At 44.7% G+C, this 13,055-nt stretch overlaps 1 protein-coding gene across 2 annotated transcripts in view; it reads right to left on the bottom strand.

Moving 5' to 3' along the window:
- Positions 1-3: 3 nt before the first annotated feature.
- Positions 4-13,055, bottom strand: part of nbeal1 (neurobeachin-like 1) — a 34,111-nt gene continuing 21,059 nt past the window's right edge. For both annotated transcript variants that reach the window (XM_053854763.1, XM_053854762.1), the window contains 31 exons: positions 12,441-12,599; positions 12,200-12,359; positions 11,251-11,339; positions 10,576-11,163; positions 9,817-9,992; positions 9,457-9,745; positions 9,070-9,378; positions 8,836-8,985; positions 8,603-8,760; positions 8,395-8,519; positions 8,178-8,307; positions 7,922-8,070; positions 7,709-7,842; positions 7,531-7,632; positions 7,354-7,449; positions 7,149-7,273; positions 6,925-7,065; positions 6,713-6,843; positions 6,500-6,609; positions 6,169-6,286; positions 5,662-5,759; positions 5,464-5,580; positions 5,291-5,380; positions 4,875-4,984; positions 4,535-4,707; positions 4,186-4,280; positions 3,920-4,036; positions 3,283-3,444; positions 2,811-2,959; positions 2,592-2,727; positions 4-1,781 (listed from right to left, as the gene is read on the bottom strand). In XM_053854763.1, coding sequence (XP_053710738.1) covers positions 1,692-1,781; positions 2,592-2,727; positions 2,811-2,959; positions 3,283-3,444; positions 3,920-4,036; positions 4,186-4,280; positions 4,535-4,707; positions 4,875-4,984; positions 5,291-5,380; positions 5,464-5,580; positions 5,662-5,759; positions 6,169-6,286; positions 6,500-6,609; positions 6,713-6,843; positions 6,925-7,065; positions 7,149-7,273; positions 7,354-7,449; positions 7,531-7,632; positions 7,709-7,842; positions 7,922-8,070; positions 8,178-8,307; positions 8,395-8,519; positions 8,603-8,760; positions 8,836-8,985; positions 9,070-9,378; positions 9,457-9,745; positions 9,817-9,992; positions 10,576-11,163; positions 11,251-11,339; positions 12,200-12,359; positions 12,441-12,599 — 4,776 coding nt within the window. In that variant the 3' untranslated portion in view covers positions 4-1,691. The remainder of the gene's footprint in view (positions 1,782-2,591; positions 2,728-2,810; positions 2,960-3,282; positions 3,445-3,919; positions 4,037-4,185; positions 4,281-4,534; positions 4,708-4,874; positions 4,985-5,290; positions 5,381-5,463; positions 5,581-5,661; positions 5,760-6,168; positions 6,287-6,499; positions 6,610-6,712; positions 6,844-6,924; positions 7,066-7,148; positions 7,274-7,353; positions 7,450-7,530; positions 7,633-7,708; positions 7,843-7,921; positions 8,071-8,177; positions 8,308-8,394; positions 8,520-8,602; positions 8,761-8,835; positions 8,986-9,069; positions 9,379-9,456; positions 9,746-9,816; positions 9,993-10,575; positions 11,164-11,250; positions 11,340-12,199; positions 12,360-12,440; positions 12,600-13,055) is intronic.

The raw sequence follows: 13,055 nt of genomic DNA on the forward strand, positions 1-13,055 counted from the left end.
CGCTCATGTTGAGACTTTAATGATCAGTTTTCACTGGTGTATACAAATGCAGCTTGTACACATTAGTGAGAGCAGAGTTAAAACTATTTAGTACCTGGAAAGTGCAAAAGTACATTTCAAATAAAAATCATGCTGTACACTATATTCATATATATCGTCGTCATAAATAATCACAGATATACACATATCCATTTGGTGACAGTCACAGAGAATGCAGCTAAGACACAAGAGAGGAAGTATATAAATAGTACTTCTGATTTAGATCTAAAGATTCTGGGCTCCCCGCAGTGGAAGTCTTGGAATGCAGTTTTCCTTTGATTTGTCAGTGAAGTCGAGCTCAGTTAACAACACGTACATGACTCTGCAGAGGGATAAAGGCACTCCATCTGTTGCGAAAGCAAACTTTGTCTTTGACTGAGCAAATGAGAAAAACAACACAATAACTTAGGAGATAGGCTCTCCACATCTCTGTTACACTTAAAACCATATAAAAAAAAAAAACCAAACATATTTTTGTCCAATGCCGAATTTGGACCTGTGTGATCAGACACATTAAATTTGGCTTCAAACACAATCAAGTCCTCCCGAACAATCAGTTGAAACCGTGGAGCGAAACAAGGAATAAATATACAGACAAAACGATGAAGCAGAATCTCAGTATTTGGAACAGCCACCACCAATCTACTTCAGGCAATGTTCAGCTATGAGAAATCCACAGTGGATCATCCATCATGAGCATAAACCCCACAGAGAGGCAGAAGGAGGAGGAACGAGATGTGAAAAGTCTGACATGACACTGCCAGATTAGAAGGGAAGACATAAAAGCTACTATTTCATTTCCCATGGACGACACAGGAAAACAACGACTGGCAAAGCAAAGTGAACAGTTTATCCAATAACCAACAATATTGCTTGGAGCACTGACATCTTATCGAGCCCTTGAGAGTAGTTCCGTCTTTTGCAGATCATCTGAACAGTCAAGAGAGTATCACGGCGCCAAGATTCACGAAACAACAGTGCCATTTTAACTGCTACTTATAAATTAACATGGATTCAAGTAACTTCAAACATTCGCTCATGTTCCTCTGGTACTGCAATCATAAAACTTTACGTGGAAGCTTGCTGTGTTCAATAACGTCCGGTTCATTTCGATTGCTTCTAAACAAACAAAAACACATAATGCGTGATGAGTATAAACACAAATATTTAAAAAAGAACACAGAAAAATGCCACAGTTTCGGGGCACAGAAACAGTTTTAAGAAAACAAATAAAACCACAGAGATTAGCACAGAAGATGTAAAAGCATGAGAGGCGTAGAGCAAAGTTTCGGCATAAGGCTGCTGCTTGGCAAATGAAAAACACCTCGGCCTACAGAGCACCGGCCTGTGTCCGTAAAAGGCAAATAAAATGAAGAACAAAGGCAACGATGAAGATAAACAAGGTAACACTCTACCAACAGACACTGGATGAGAAAAGTAGTGTAGTGACAGACATGGAAGCAGCAGCTATGTTCCTTAACGGTGTGAACCACAGCGCCAGCACTGTGTGTTCCACCCAAACAGATGAGTGACGATGGACTCTGGGTTAGTTAAATGCAACCCAACTAATCCAGAGAGCAACAAGGATGGACAGGAATGTCAGGTGGTGATGGAGAGGGTGAGGGGGTGGTGTGGGGGAGCTGGGGAAGGAGTCAGTTGTGATCGTGCTGGGTGTTGTACACCGTCTCCCCCGAGGAGATCTGGGTCAGTCTCTTGCTGGAACCCCACAGCTTCCGTGTGATCTGCGAGGAAGAGGAGGAAGGTGGGAAGCAGCGGAGGAGGGTGAAAACAAAAGGATGAAGTCAAAGGAAATAAAAGGAGAGGGAGGGGGAAAAGGAAGAGGGATGTGAACCATGAGGGACTGATCACCCTACTGGGGCATTCAATGGTAATAAAAAAATAAATAAATAAATAAATCTGTGTTTAAAAAAAAAGCAAGGAAATACCACGATGACTTGATTTGGAGCCGTACTTCAACATTTAAACATCAATTTCTACCGCAGCGCAGGGCTATTGTGTTTGCATTGTTGCTTTGCCGCTACATCCTGAATATGGCTTGCTGAAGCTTGAAGTTAGTTCCACAGCATACGTGTGTTTAGCTTATATAACCAAATGAAATAATGACACTTGAGGCGCACAGCACAGGATCACCTCCTACCAGGACGACGGCCAGTCAGTCAAACATTGCCCGGGAGTCAAATATTTTGAGCAAACACTGAGAGGTAAGACGACTAGATGTTGCACACTGAAGTGATTTCTAGTCCACTGTGTCAATGACTTTGTGTCTACACTGGATTGGAGATGGACCAAGTGTGAAAGTGACAACCATCCCTGAGGAAGAGAGGTTTATCTACGTGTGGGCCTCAGATCTAGTGGCAGGGAAGTGGCAGTTAAGGATTGTGAGCGCTGGGAGTGGGGCTGAATACGAGCTGGTCGCGCTGATGCAGCAGACGAGTGGGGGAGCGAGCGCGGAGTGGGGCCAGCAGAGGGGAAGCCATGAGAGGCGATCCCTCCAGGCTCTGAGCGATGTAGTTCCTCAGAGAGTTCTTTACCTCCGCTGGCTTGCCCACACCCACGATGATCAGCTTGCCGTCCTCCAGGCCGACCAGAACATGGCTCTGCTCCTTCGTGACTGAGACACAGCGGACCGGCACTCGCATCGCCATCGGCTCAGTACAGAGAGATAGACTGCACAGAACAGAACGCTCATGTTGGTCAAAGCCATACCACCAGACTCCAACTTATCACAGCCATTCAGTCATGGTGTTTACCTGTAGAGGTCACGAATCGACAGGTAACCCTGCTCGCTGCCTATGACGACAAACTCTCCTGACACACACATGTCGGTCATCTGCTCCTTCAGCGGTTCACTGCAGAGATGTTTCCCATTCACAGAATAGAGATGAAGGGCGTTTTTATCCTGGGAGGGGGATAAACACAAGTGGACCTCAGGTGTGCCATTTTAGCTGCCACCGTCACACACAATCATCCATATGGCTTCAAATGTATGATCAAATGTATGAAACTAAACAGTTTTGATATTTCTTGATTTGAAAAACGCTGGTTTCTAAGCATGAGAAGGAAATCTCTCTCCGAGCTGAAGCTGTCTTCACCTCGCCCGTCACTTCATATGTCCGGCCGGACACATACCGGTCAAGCAATCTTATCCTTGGACATGGGTCTCTTCAAATGTGATTTTATAAATTTGTCACCGTCATATAAGCTGTCTGTTTCTGTTCGTACCTTGAGAGTTGCCTTGCCCTCCAAGCAGGTATGGACCAGCAGGTGACCCTCCCATGACACAGCCAGGTGAGGGATGGACAGAGGCAGCGAGCTTTCACAAGGCGGCCGCAAACAACGCATGTACTGACCTCGACGCACCGTGTGGATGATCACAGTCCCATCCTGAGACAGAGAGAGAGACACCTTTCACTACTTAGAAAACTTTTGCAGTTTTTTAAAAATATGACCGATGTGGACAGGCAGAGTCTGAGAGGTAACCGTGGGGATGTTGTTGTTGTTGTTAGCAGAAATAGCCTGGGGAGAGATGGAGCTGGCAGTCAGCTATGTTTGTTTACGTCCACGCCGTATAGTGTTCGGCTGACGCTGCACTAGTGAGTTCCACTTTCTACTTCCGTCTATTCTACGTTTCAATCATTGGAATTTGGACATTTATGATTGGATTCAGAATCGTTCATGTCCGGCCATCATTGTAGGCAAATGTGAGCGTTTGGTGTCGCGCATTATAGTTGTGATCTCAACATCACCTTCGCCTGGAGGGGCTAACCAACATCAAGGTCCATTTTCAAGAAACAATTCATCACTCAAAATCAATATTTGACTTGAATGGACACACGAAAGAGAGTGTGACTGTACTTACCCGTGATCCAGACACTGCCATGTCCAGCTCCGTGCTGATGCTAACGCTCAGAACCTCGTCTGTGTGTCCATATAACACCTGAACTGGTTTTGGATATAGACCCACCGGAGCTCCACCCTTCAGATAACAACAACAGACACACATAACAAGCCATTCATTTAAAAAAAAAAACATGAAGAAGAAATGGATCGGGCACATATTTGCTGCAATTTTCTCACAATGGATCAATATGATAACACTGTAAATAAACAATTTGTTGTTGTCACCTGCTGCAGAACTTGCCACACCATGCATGTGGTGTCTCTGGATCCAGAGATGAGGTGGATGCCACAGTGGTCAGTCGACAGGCAGGTGACAACATCTGAAAGAGAACAGTGAGGCAGTCAATACAACACAGGCACTTGGACGCTTTCTTTCTATACAGTATGTAAGGCAACACTGCCACCTGCTGGCCAGAACTTTCTGACTCTTAATAACACTGACAGATGTTTGGTATACTCGATAGCAATAAACCAAATATAACAGTGTTAAGTTAAATTTAAGCACTCTATTTCTTTCTTAACTACAAGTGGAAACAAGTCTGTGCTGAAATCAGATGAATATATGATGGTTTACCCATGTGTCGAATGTGATGCCCAACAGTTTTGCCTTTGACCAGTGAGGTGACCCTAAGGCTGTTGTCCCAATGACCGCCACTAAAGAGCAACTTTCCATCATGAGAGACAACAAAAAGCCCAGCTGTCACTTCAACACCAGGGGCAAAGGGCCCAGACAGATATCGCTGAGTCCTAAAAAAAACAAACAAACAAAAAAGGCATCAATAGGCAGCAAATATATTACATGTATACACACATTTTTCCAAAAACAGAAACGGCAATGGAAACTTCATTTTTCTGTGTGTACAGAAAACTAGAGACTTTGATTCACAGTTCCATTAACCTAGTGTTTGTCTTACTTGCTGGTAGACACAGTGGGATCCTTAATGAACGTGAAGTAGTTGGAGATGTTCTTGTTGTAAGGCAGCCAGCCATGAGTCCCAACAAGACAGTTCTGACTCACTGTCACCTGCAGACCATGGATACATCATTGACTGATTCAGGAGTGCGTCATTCACTTAAAACAACAACAACATAGTGATGGGTCGATGAGGTACAATGAAACACTATTGCAGGGCTGACAAACAAAGGTGAGTAGTGGGAGATGTCGCTCATGGCCAAACACCGGGCATATTATGGTTATATTTCAACTCAAGCTCTCATGGGCCTTTTTAAATTGGGCCGCAGTCCTTTAGTTTAACACGTGTGGCAACCTTGGTCTCCTATGAATAAAACACAGCTAACAGTCACACAGTATTGTTGTAATGGAAATTACCATGGAGTCTGGGCTTCCCTGGGTAATGAAGGAGTGCGACTGATTCTTTGGCACAACAGCCTTCACCAGTGGGACTTTGTCACTGATGCCCTGCAGCACAGAAAAATAAACACATACTATATGTAGTTATGAACGTTTCAAATCCAGTTCAGTGCATTTGAATAATTAACAACCTCAACAAAGAAAGACTTGAGGTTACTAAGGTGCTCAAACATGCTGAGAGGAGACGAGTCCAACTGGGCCTTTCGCTTCTCCACTTCTTCTTGCGACAGACGGACTGGATGGGGCTCCTTTGCAGATGAAACCACCAACATGAATAACGCTCAATAATTTTATTTGGCATTCATCACACAAACTGTGTGGCTCTCTACCTTGAGCAACTGGCACGGTGTCTGTCCAAAGTTGCTGATCATTCCCTCCAAGGCTTTACGTTCTTTTTCATCAGTAATAGCGTCCAGATCAACGGCCCCTGCATCACCAGGAATTAGACATATTTGATAAGAACACGTGCACACTTCTGCAAAATTTTCTTTAAGGTCAAGCTCAATGACTTCATTTTTGTGGCAAGACATACTGAAAAACATATGTTGTAGACTTTCACATTTGTCTAAAGCATATGCCAGGAACATCTGATCTGTGACAATAAGTCTATATCAGTTTGTCGCAATTTTTTAGCATGCTTGGATGTATGTCGATATATGTTGATGTCAGGGATATATGTGAGTTTAAACTGGAGCTGGTCACATGACTGGATGTGCTGCCAGGCCGACTGAAAACCCAACTATAGTACGCTTATAAATTCAAATGAACCAATAGACCAGTCTTGAAAGTTACATTTCAATACTCCATTTTGAAGTTGAATCTGAATTTTTCTTTACCCTCGTATGTGCAATAGTAGAAGACGTTAAGGGCCTCAACTGCAGCAGGACCTCTCTGCTTGTAACCAAATATGAGATCGATCCATTCATGAAGGTGAGCTGATACATACTCCGACTCCTGCAGTAGAACAGACAGAATAAAAGAAGGATAACAGTTTGTAGGCCGTCAGGGCACATGGTGCAAGTCAAAGTTGTGTCTACCTTAAACCATTTTAAGTAGAAAAAAAAAAAATCATTATTATGCATAAAGATCACCTGAGCACTACAAATGAGAAGCCTAAAATACAAACACGATCTTTCAAAAAGCCGGCACAACAGCTGTAAGTCTCACCAGAGCTTTGCGATGCTTATAGATAAAGTCCTCGGGGGATTTGGCCCATTTTGGCAGAATGACATCACCAACTTTTTCTTTGGAGATCTGAAGTCGACCCAAATCAAATCCTAGGTGGAAACAAGTCATTTTGAAAGCACAAACTTGACCTGTTTTTCAAATATTCACCTTCAATTGTATGATTTTATCAAGGGCTGAAAAAATGACTGCTACCATTTTGATTCTCAAGGAATTCAGGGAAGTAGAAGAATTCTGGAATCAGCTCTTTGACATCGTTTGGGTTGTCCATGAGGGTCTGCCATGTTGCAGGGATGGAATGGAACTGTCGGTCCGCGCAGTCAAACCTGTGAGGAATGGGAATACGAATACTGTTGTGGAGAGTGTTGATGCTTTCAGTCCAAAATTAGAGAGGAAAGCTTGTGTACCGTCCACTCTGCAGCTGAATGTGCAGGGAAGTAAACGGCTCTACTCTGATCAGGTAGTGCATCACCCCTGCAGCGTTTGAGTAGTGGGTCCCATAATGAAACCTGTCGATGGTGCCAGTTGGGTCCTCAAAGCTTTCATACCTGAAGGACAATATTTTAAAAAGGTGTTGAGACATTAACAAGTTAAATAGGACGGGAAATGTTTTCACCAGGTGGAGACCTACTTCTCTCGCACAGCCTTGGCATTACGGCTGTTCAGCACAGCCACTGGCTTGGACAGGTCCCTGAACACACCCGGATCCGACAAGTCCAACTCTTCTGAAGTGTAGTCTGAGAGAATCCAGGGAAACTTAACAAAAGGAAAAAAAAATAAATCACTGGTCATAGCAGGAGTATGCGCTGATGTTACTAAAGCATTGTGCAACATACCACCGGGTACTGGGCTAAGTTGTTGTAGGTTCTGCCCGCAATAGTGTTTAGCTGCATCAGATAGTCGAAGTTGGAAAGCTCACGATTCACCCATTTCTGTCAACATTCAAAACATTGTAAAAAAGCAGCCAGGAAGGAATGCACTGTCAAAATGGATAGCATTCTTGTGTCCCTGACCTGTGTGAGCCCAGAGGCCTTCAGCAGCTCTTGAGGTGAACGGGTTCCGTACAGGCTGAGGGACCGCAGCAGCAGCATGCGACTGTAGACCTTGTTTCGCACCTGTCATTCAAGATCAGGCGTTATTTATCCTTCCTTTCAGAAAATTGTTGGACGCACTTTAAATGACAGTGAGTACCTCCTTTTTGAAGTTCAGGAAGTAGTTGGTTTGGTCAATGAGGAAGATCTCCAAGGCCGAACGCCGCAGGTTATACCTTCTTAAATGGACCTCACGGATTTGAGACAGTGGCCACTTAAAGTCATGTCCAACACCTGAAGAAAAGCGATGAGGAGTTATTGAAATCCAAACCAGATATCTGCGACTCAACAATTTCCTCCAGCAAGTCTGTACCTTCTTCTTTCTCCTGGCTGCTGTCATAGAAGTAAATGTGTTGAGTGGTGAGTTCCAGGCGGCCTGGCACCACATCCACCACAGTGACCAGCTCGCAGTCTTCCCACAGCACAAGTTTTTCCTTCTGCCCGGCCTCCTCGGCCTCAGCCCTGCAATAAATAGGACACGTTACAGAGGCAGGGCCGGGTCAGGCGAGCTTTACTTATCATCAGATCATTAATAAGTAAGTAAGGGACTTTGATGATGCGGGACTGACTGGTTATTTGCAGCTGCAGGGTCATCATCCGGCAGCTCCAGAATGTCATCTTCTAGGTCACTAACTTTGACCTGCTTCACAGCTTCCAGCAGCAGAGACTCAGCTTCATTCACCCTTTGTTGATTAACACCTTGAGCAGCATACAAAAGACACATTTCAGAGAGACGCATGATTGTGGAACCCTGAAGACCACCAGCAGTGACCACAGTTGTCTTACCCAGATTGTCTCTCAGGGCACTGGCTTCTTTGTGAGAGTCAAAATTGTAATTCCGGATTAGTTTCAGTCTCATGCGTGAAAAGTTCTCTGCACTGGACAACCGCCAATGTAGCTCCTCCTCCAGCCTGTTAGTGGGAAAACAAATTGATTTGAGGATTTAGGAAGACTCCTGTGTTATCCTGATGGACTGTAGTTCTGCTGTTATTACCTCTCAGCCCAAGGTCCTCTCTCACACACAAGACCCCGTCGAGCTGACTTCCATTGCCTCAGGGTGGTGCTGTTTTGGCTATGCTGCTGCTTCAACATGCTATTGTAGCGCAGATTCTCCTGACGCCCGCGACGGGAGAAGGCCTCAACAAACTGCTCCTGTTCATTAGGTTAGACAGTAAAAATAAGGCACAGATTTCTGAGGTTTTATGACAGTAATGAAAAACAACTAACCTGGAAACGAATCTTGCTCTCGCCTCTTTCCCTCTCTCTTTTATGCAGGTTGATCATGAAAGCCTCATAGCAGTCCTTCCAGTAGAGAGCCATGGTCTCATGACCCTGACTGAAAGTCTCAATTTCATACTGCTTCATGTACGGAATGATCTAAAAAATATTAAGCATTAAACTTCATTTAATGTTCTACAAGGATGTTAAACAACAGCAGCTAAGTCAAAATTAGCAACCCACATATTTGTCGAGGTAGACACGCCACTCTGGGGAGTTGCAGTAGATCTGGAAGTCCTCAAAAAAAGAAGGACTGCCGTTGGTGTCCGGAAGCTTAGGGAGGTGAAGCTCCATGTAGAGGAGCCGGTGAACTTTGGAGAGCAGAGTTCGCAACAGGGGAACCAGGAACGAGTACATTTCCTCGGTTCGTTCTTGGATGGAACGCCGTAGGATTACCTCCACCTTTCCCAGCAGGTAGCAGGCTTCGTCCTGGCTGGACACTTCCTTTGTCTGCAGGATACCATTGAGTTTGGCAGTAGCCATTGCACACACCTGAGAGGGACAGCAGAGCGGACATATTGAGGCTTGCAACAAAAAAAGACGGTATCAGAACCACGGGAGGAAACTCACCTCCGCATCTTCCTGAGCCATGAATCCCAGCAGGAGTCTCAACCCCACTTGAGAAAGCTGAAACCATTGAGTGCCTGAGGAGTACCACACCATGAGGCTGTCCATTAATGTAACCGTCTCATCCAGCACCTTCTCCGTCCACAGCGCAGGATTGACCAGGCCCTCGGCTTGTAGGAAGTCTTGCACCATGTGAAGCAAACGCACAGCGTTCTCTGTGTGTTGGGGCAACGTGGCTGCAGAAGCTTCACGGTTGTCGCTGACAGCCCACTCCAGCATACGTTCCATAAGACTGCAAGCAGCATGGAAGCAAGTCAACACCAAATACTGAGGAATTAAATGTCAGTGTGGAGATGAATGTACCTTAGCTTGATTTGGTCAACAGGAAGGAGCAGCTCATTGGCTGTTCCCAGTTTAGTGAGAGCCGAGAAGACTTGACCACGCTCCATCCACGCTGAGTCGTCGGAGCCCTCCACTCCACGCCACATAACACCCAGGACGATCTCCAGCAGCATATTGCACAGTTCTTCTTCTGCCCGCTAGGTGGTGACAAAAACAAACAGAAAGAAAAGATGTATTTCGTTTATAATAACCGTGTTAGTGCCCATGAGCACCACAGCTGAAAATAGAAACGATGTTTGTGCACTTCCAGCAGCTCATTAAAATGCAGATTCAGTGATACTCAAATGGACTACAGTTTCAAGCCGTGCATTTTAGGAAATATATCACTCCAGGTTTTGTTAAAGGCAGCAAGCAGCTGGCAGCAACTGGCACGACACATGATGAGGAGATGGTGTTTTGTTTTTTTTTTTACTGTGAACCCTGAGGCAAATATGAGGCCTACTGTTTGCAGGATGTAAGGATTCATCAGAGCAACTCATTTTTTAGGTTTTAAGGAGCCAACGGCAGCTGTGCAATGAAGAGGCTAACACATATTAGTCCAATTGATATGTAAATAGTGCACAATTTCATTACATGAAGAATGATAATTGTACAAGGTAACAAACATGATATTTGCCTTGGCATGATGTATAAAGTGGCATCCTGCACGTGCATAGTAAGTTAACTCATCTCATACCTTAAAGTTGCTCAGAGATTCAGTCAGATAAAATGATGACTCACCTCAGCATTATTGAAGGACTCCCCAAGAGAGATGCTGTCACCGAAAAGAAAACTGTCTTCATTTAGGAAGGAGGGTCCTTCTCGATCACTGCTTCCAGGAAAAGGCTTGGAATTCTCAATTGGCGAAGGAGTGCTGGGGTTGCTCCCAGGAGTCTGACTGCCACTTTCCACCCCCTCATAGGCTTGCAGGTGGGAAAGATCAAGGGTCAGGCCTCCGGATTTCCCAATCACCCAGGGCTTGCTGTGTAGCTGTGGCTCTGCAGAGGCAGACGATGACGGTGTGTCCAGCAAGGAGATGACATCACCGTTCTCCATACTGTCCACAGAGCGTGTGTCGCCAATGCTGAGACGGTCGTCCTCCAGACGGCAAGCGCTGCCTGCCCTCGTCCTCCGCTCCAGTGGAAGGTCTAGGCGGTTAGTGTTACTAAAGCTGGACCGGCTCAAATCCAGGCTACATGTGCTAATTGTGTCCGAGTTCCGCAATGAACCTTCGCTTCGCAAGTACAGTCGCATTAGTGTGTCTTGCCAACACTGCTGCTTGGCAATCTGGACTGCAGCTTCATGATGCGACTGCAGCAGCTGGTAAACCTAAAAAGCAAATCATGACGATAACTAAAATCTGCAGGAGATGACTGGCAGAAGCAAATTGAGGAAGAAGTCTTCGAATGCACTCACCCTCTTGCAGACAATCAATCGCACACTTGGTCCGGCCCGATGTGTGAGCTGAACCAGTGCCATCAGATCTTTGTAGCTGACTACTGTGTCTATAAATACAGGGTATATTTCAATTTAGAACAGTAAGAAGTCAATCTGTTAGCAATGGCCGACTAAATATTCCAAATGCAGGTAACTAGTGATACGCTGTAGTCGCTACAACTTAGTAACAGTGTTGTATCTGTGTGAACAAGAGACAGTCTATACAACTAAAGGCAAATTATCTTCACAGCACATTAAAACAAATGAATTTAAATGGGGTCACAGAAAATCACAAGACATTGCTATAGTCAGTCAATAAAACAATGAATCATTTCTTTTTGTCAGTACTACAGAAACAAGTACTACCGAGTTACAAACATAACCTTTATAAGTCATGCAATTGTATGTTTCTGACAGATAACCATGAGCAACTGATGAGCAACAAACACAGACTTGTGTGAAATTCATTCAGTATTCACTATCTGTGCCAAGGAGGTTATGTTTTCGACAGCGTAGATTTGTTGGACTGTCTGTGTTCAAAATAATTTAAAAGGTCATGGACGAATTTGGAGGAACTGTAGGAAATATGTGAAATTGGACAAGGAATAAATGATTCCATTATTAGACTGAAGATCATAAGGTCCCTAGTTTTTCACTAGCTTCATTTTCACATGTGAACTGGCCTCCACCAAGGAGGTTATCCTTCTTGAAAGATAATTTGGCATTGAGTTGGAGGTGGACTGAAGCTGCTTAGTGGAGGTGTGCACTCTCTGAGTGCTTTTCCAGTTGAACATGAGCTGGCGCTAATCAAATCATATCACTGCGGCAGCTCCACTCAGACCAGACAGTTTAAAAGCTTGGCTGACATAATGACTGACACATGTAATAGTTGAAATGAATATTTAAACACTGCCACAATTAAACAGACCTGTGTGGAGGACTTGGTTGAGTAAACAACGGATGAGTGAGGGAGTGATGTGAAGTTCGGAGAATAAAAGCGACAGGCCGCTGTATCCTGCCTCTCTTAGACGCAAACGTTGCTTGTTTTTCTCGTAGACACGGTCGCAGCGCAACATTCGCTCGAATAACTGCAACAGAGGAGAGTTGGCCGAATCATTAGAAGCTCTGTGACATACATTATAGTTGAGGTGCATTTGGGTCTGATTTACCTTGAAGACAAGTTCTCGCAGTCTGTCCGAGTGTTTGTTGTTAAGCAGAAGAGCGTAGCAGGAGTCGGCCGCCCCGGGCTCAAAGAGCAGCAGGAAGAGCTGGTCCCTGGCTGGGCTGCTCTGAAGGAGACTGAGTAGCAACTCCAAGAGTCCACAAAGCTGTGGAACAAGCAGAAGAAATATAGTGGGTGAAAAAGATTAGAAGGAGATGGGGCATGAGAATAACAGGATGGAAGACACCTCTGAGAATCAGAGAAAGCTGAAAGATTAAAAAAAAGAATAGCCAAGAATGATGAGTGTATGGAGTGTGACAAAAATAACCCACCATCACTGAAGCAAATGTGACAAGGAAATGAAGTATTCTCCCTAGTGACATTTTGGATGGTTATTTTGGAGGAAACTCGCCTCAACCTTTATTGCTTACAAAGGGAAAATTCTAATAAGCAGGGAAGAAATGGAAACCCCTCTGTAGGAAGTGTGTAAGCAGCTTCCCTTGCAGGCGTCCCAGCAGCAACTCCCACAGGAACCATTGGTATCCTGTTATGATACATTAGCAATCAATGACTGAGAAAACTGCCATCAATAACAGGACCTCACATATCGTATAATAAGAAT

This window comes from Synchiropus splendidus, chromosome 1, assembly GCF_027744825.2.
Source record: "Synchiropus splendidus isolate RoL2022-P1 chromosome 1, RoL_Sspl_1.0, whole genome shotgun sequence".
NCBI lineage: Eukaryota > Metazoa > Chordata > Actinopteri > Syngnathiformes > Callionymidae > Synchiropus > Synchiropus splendidus.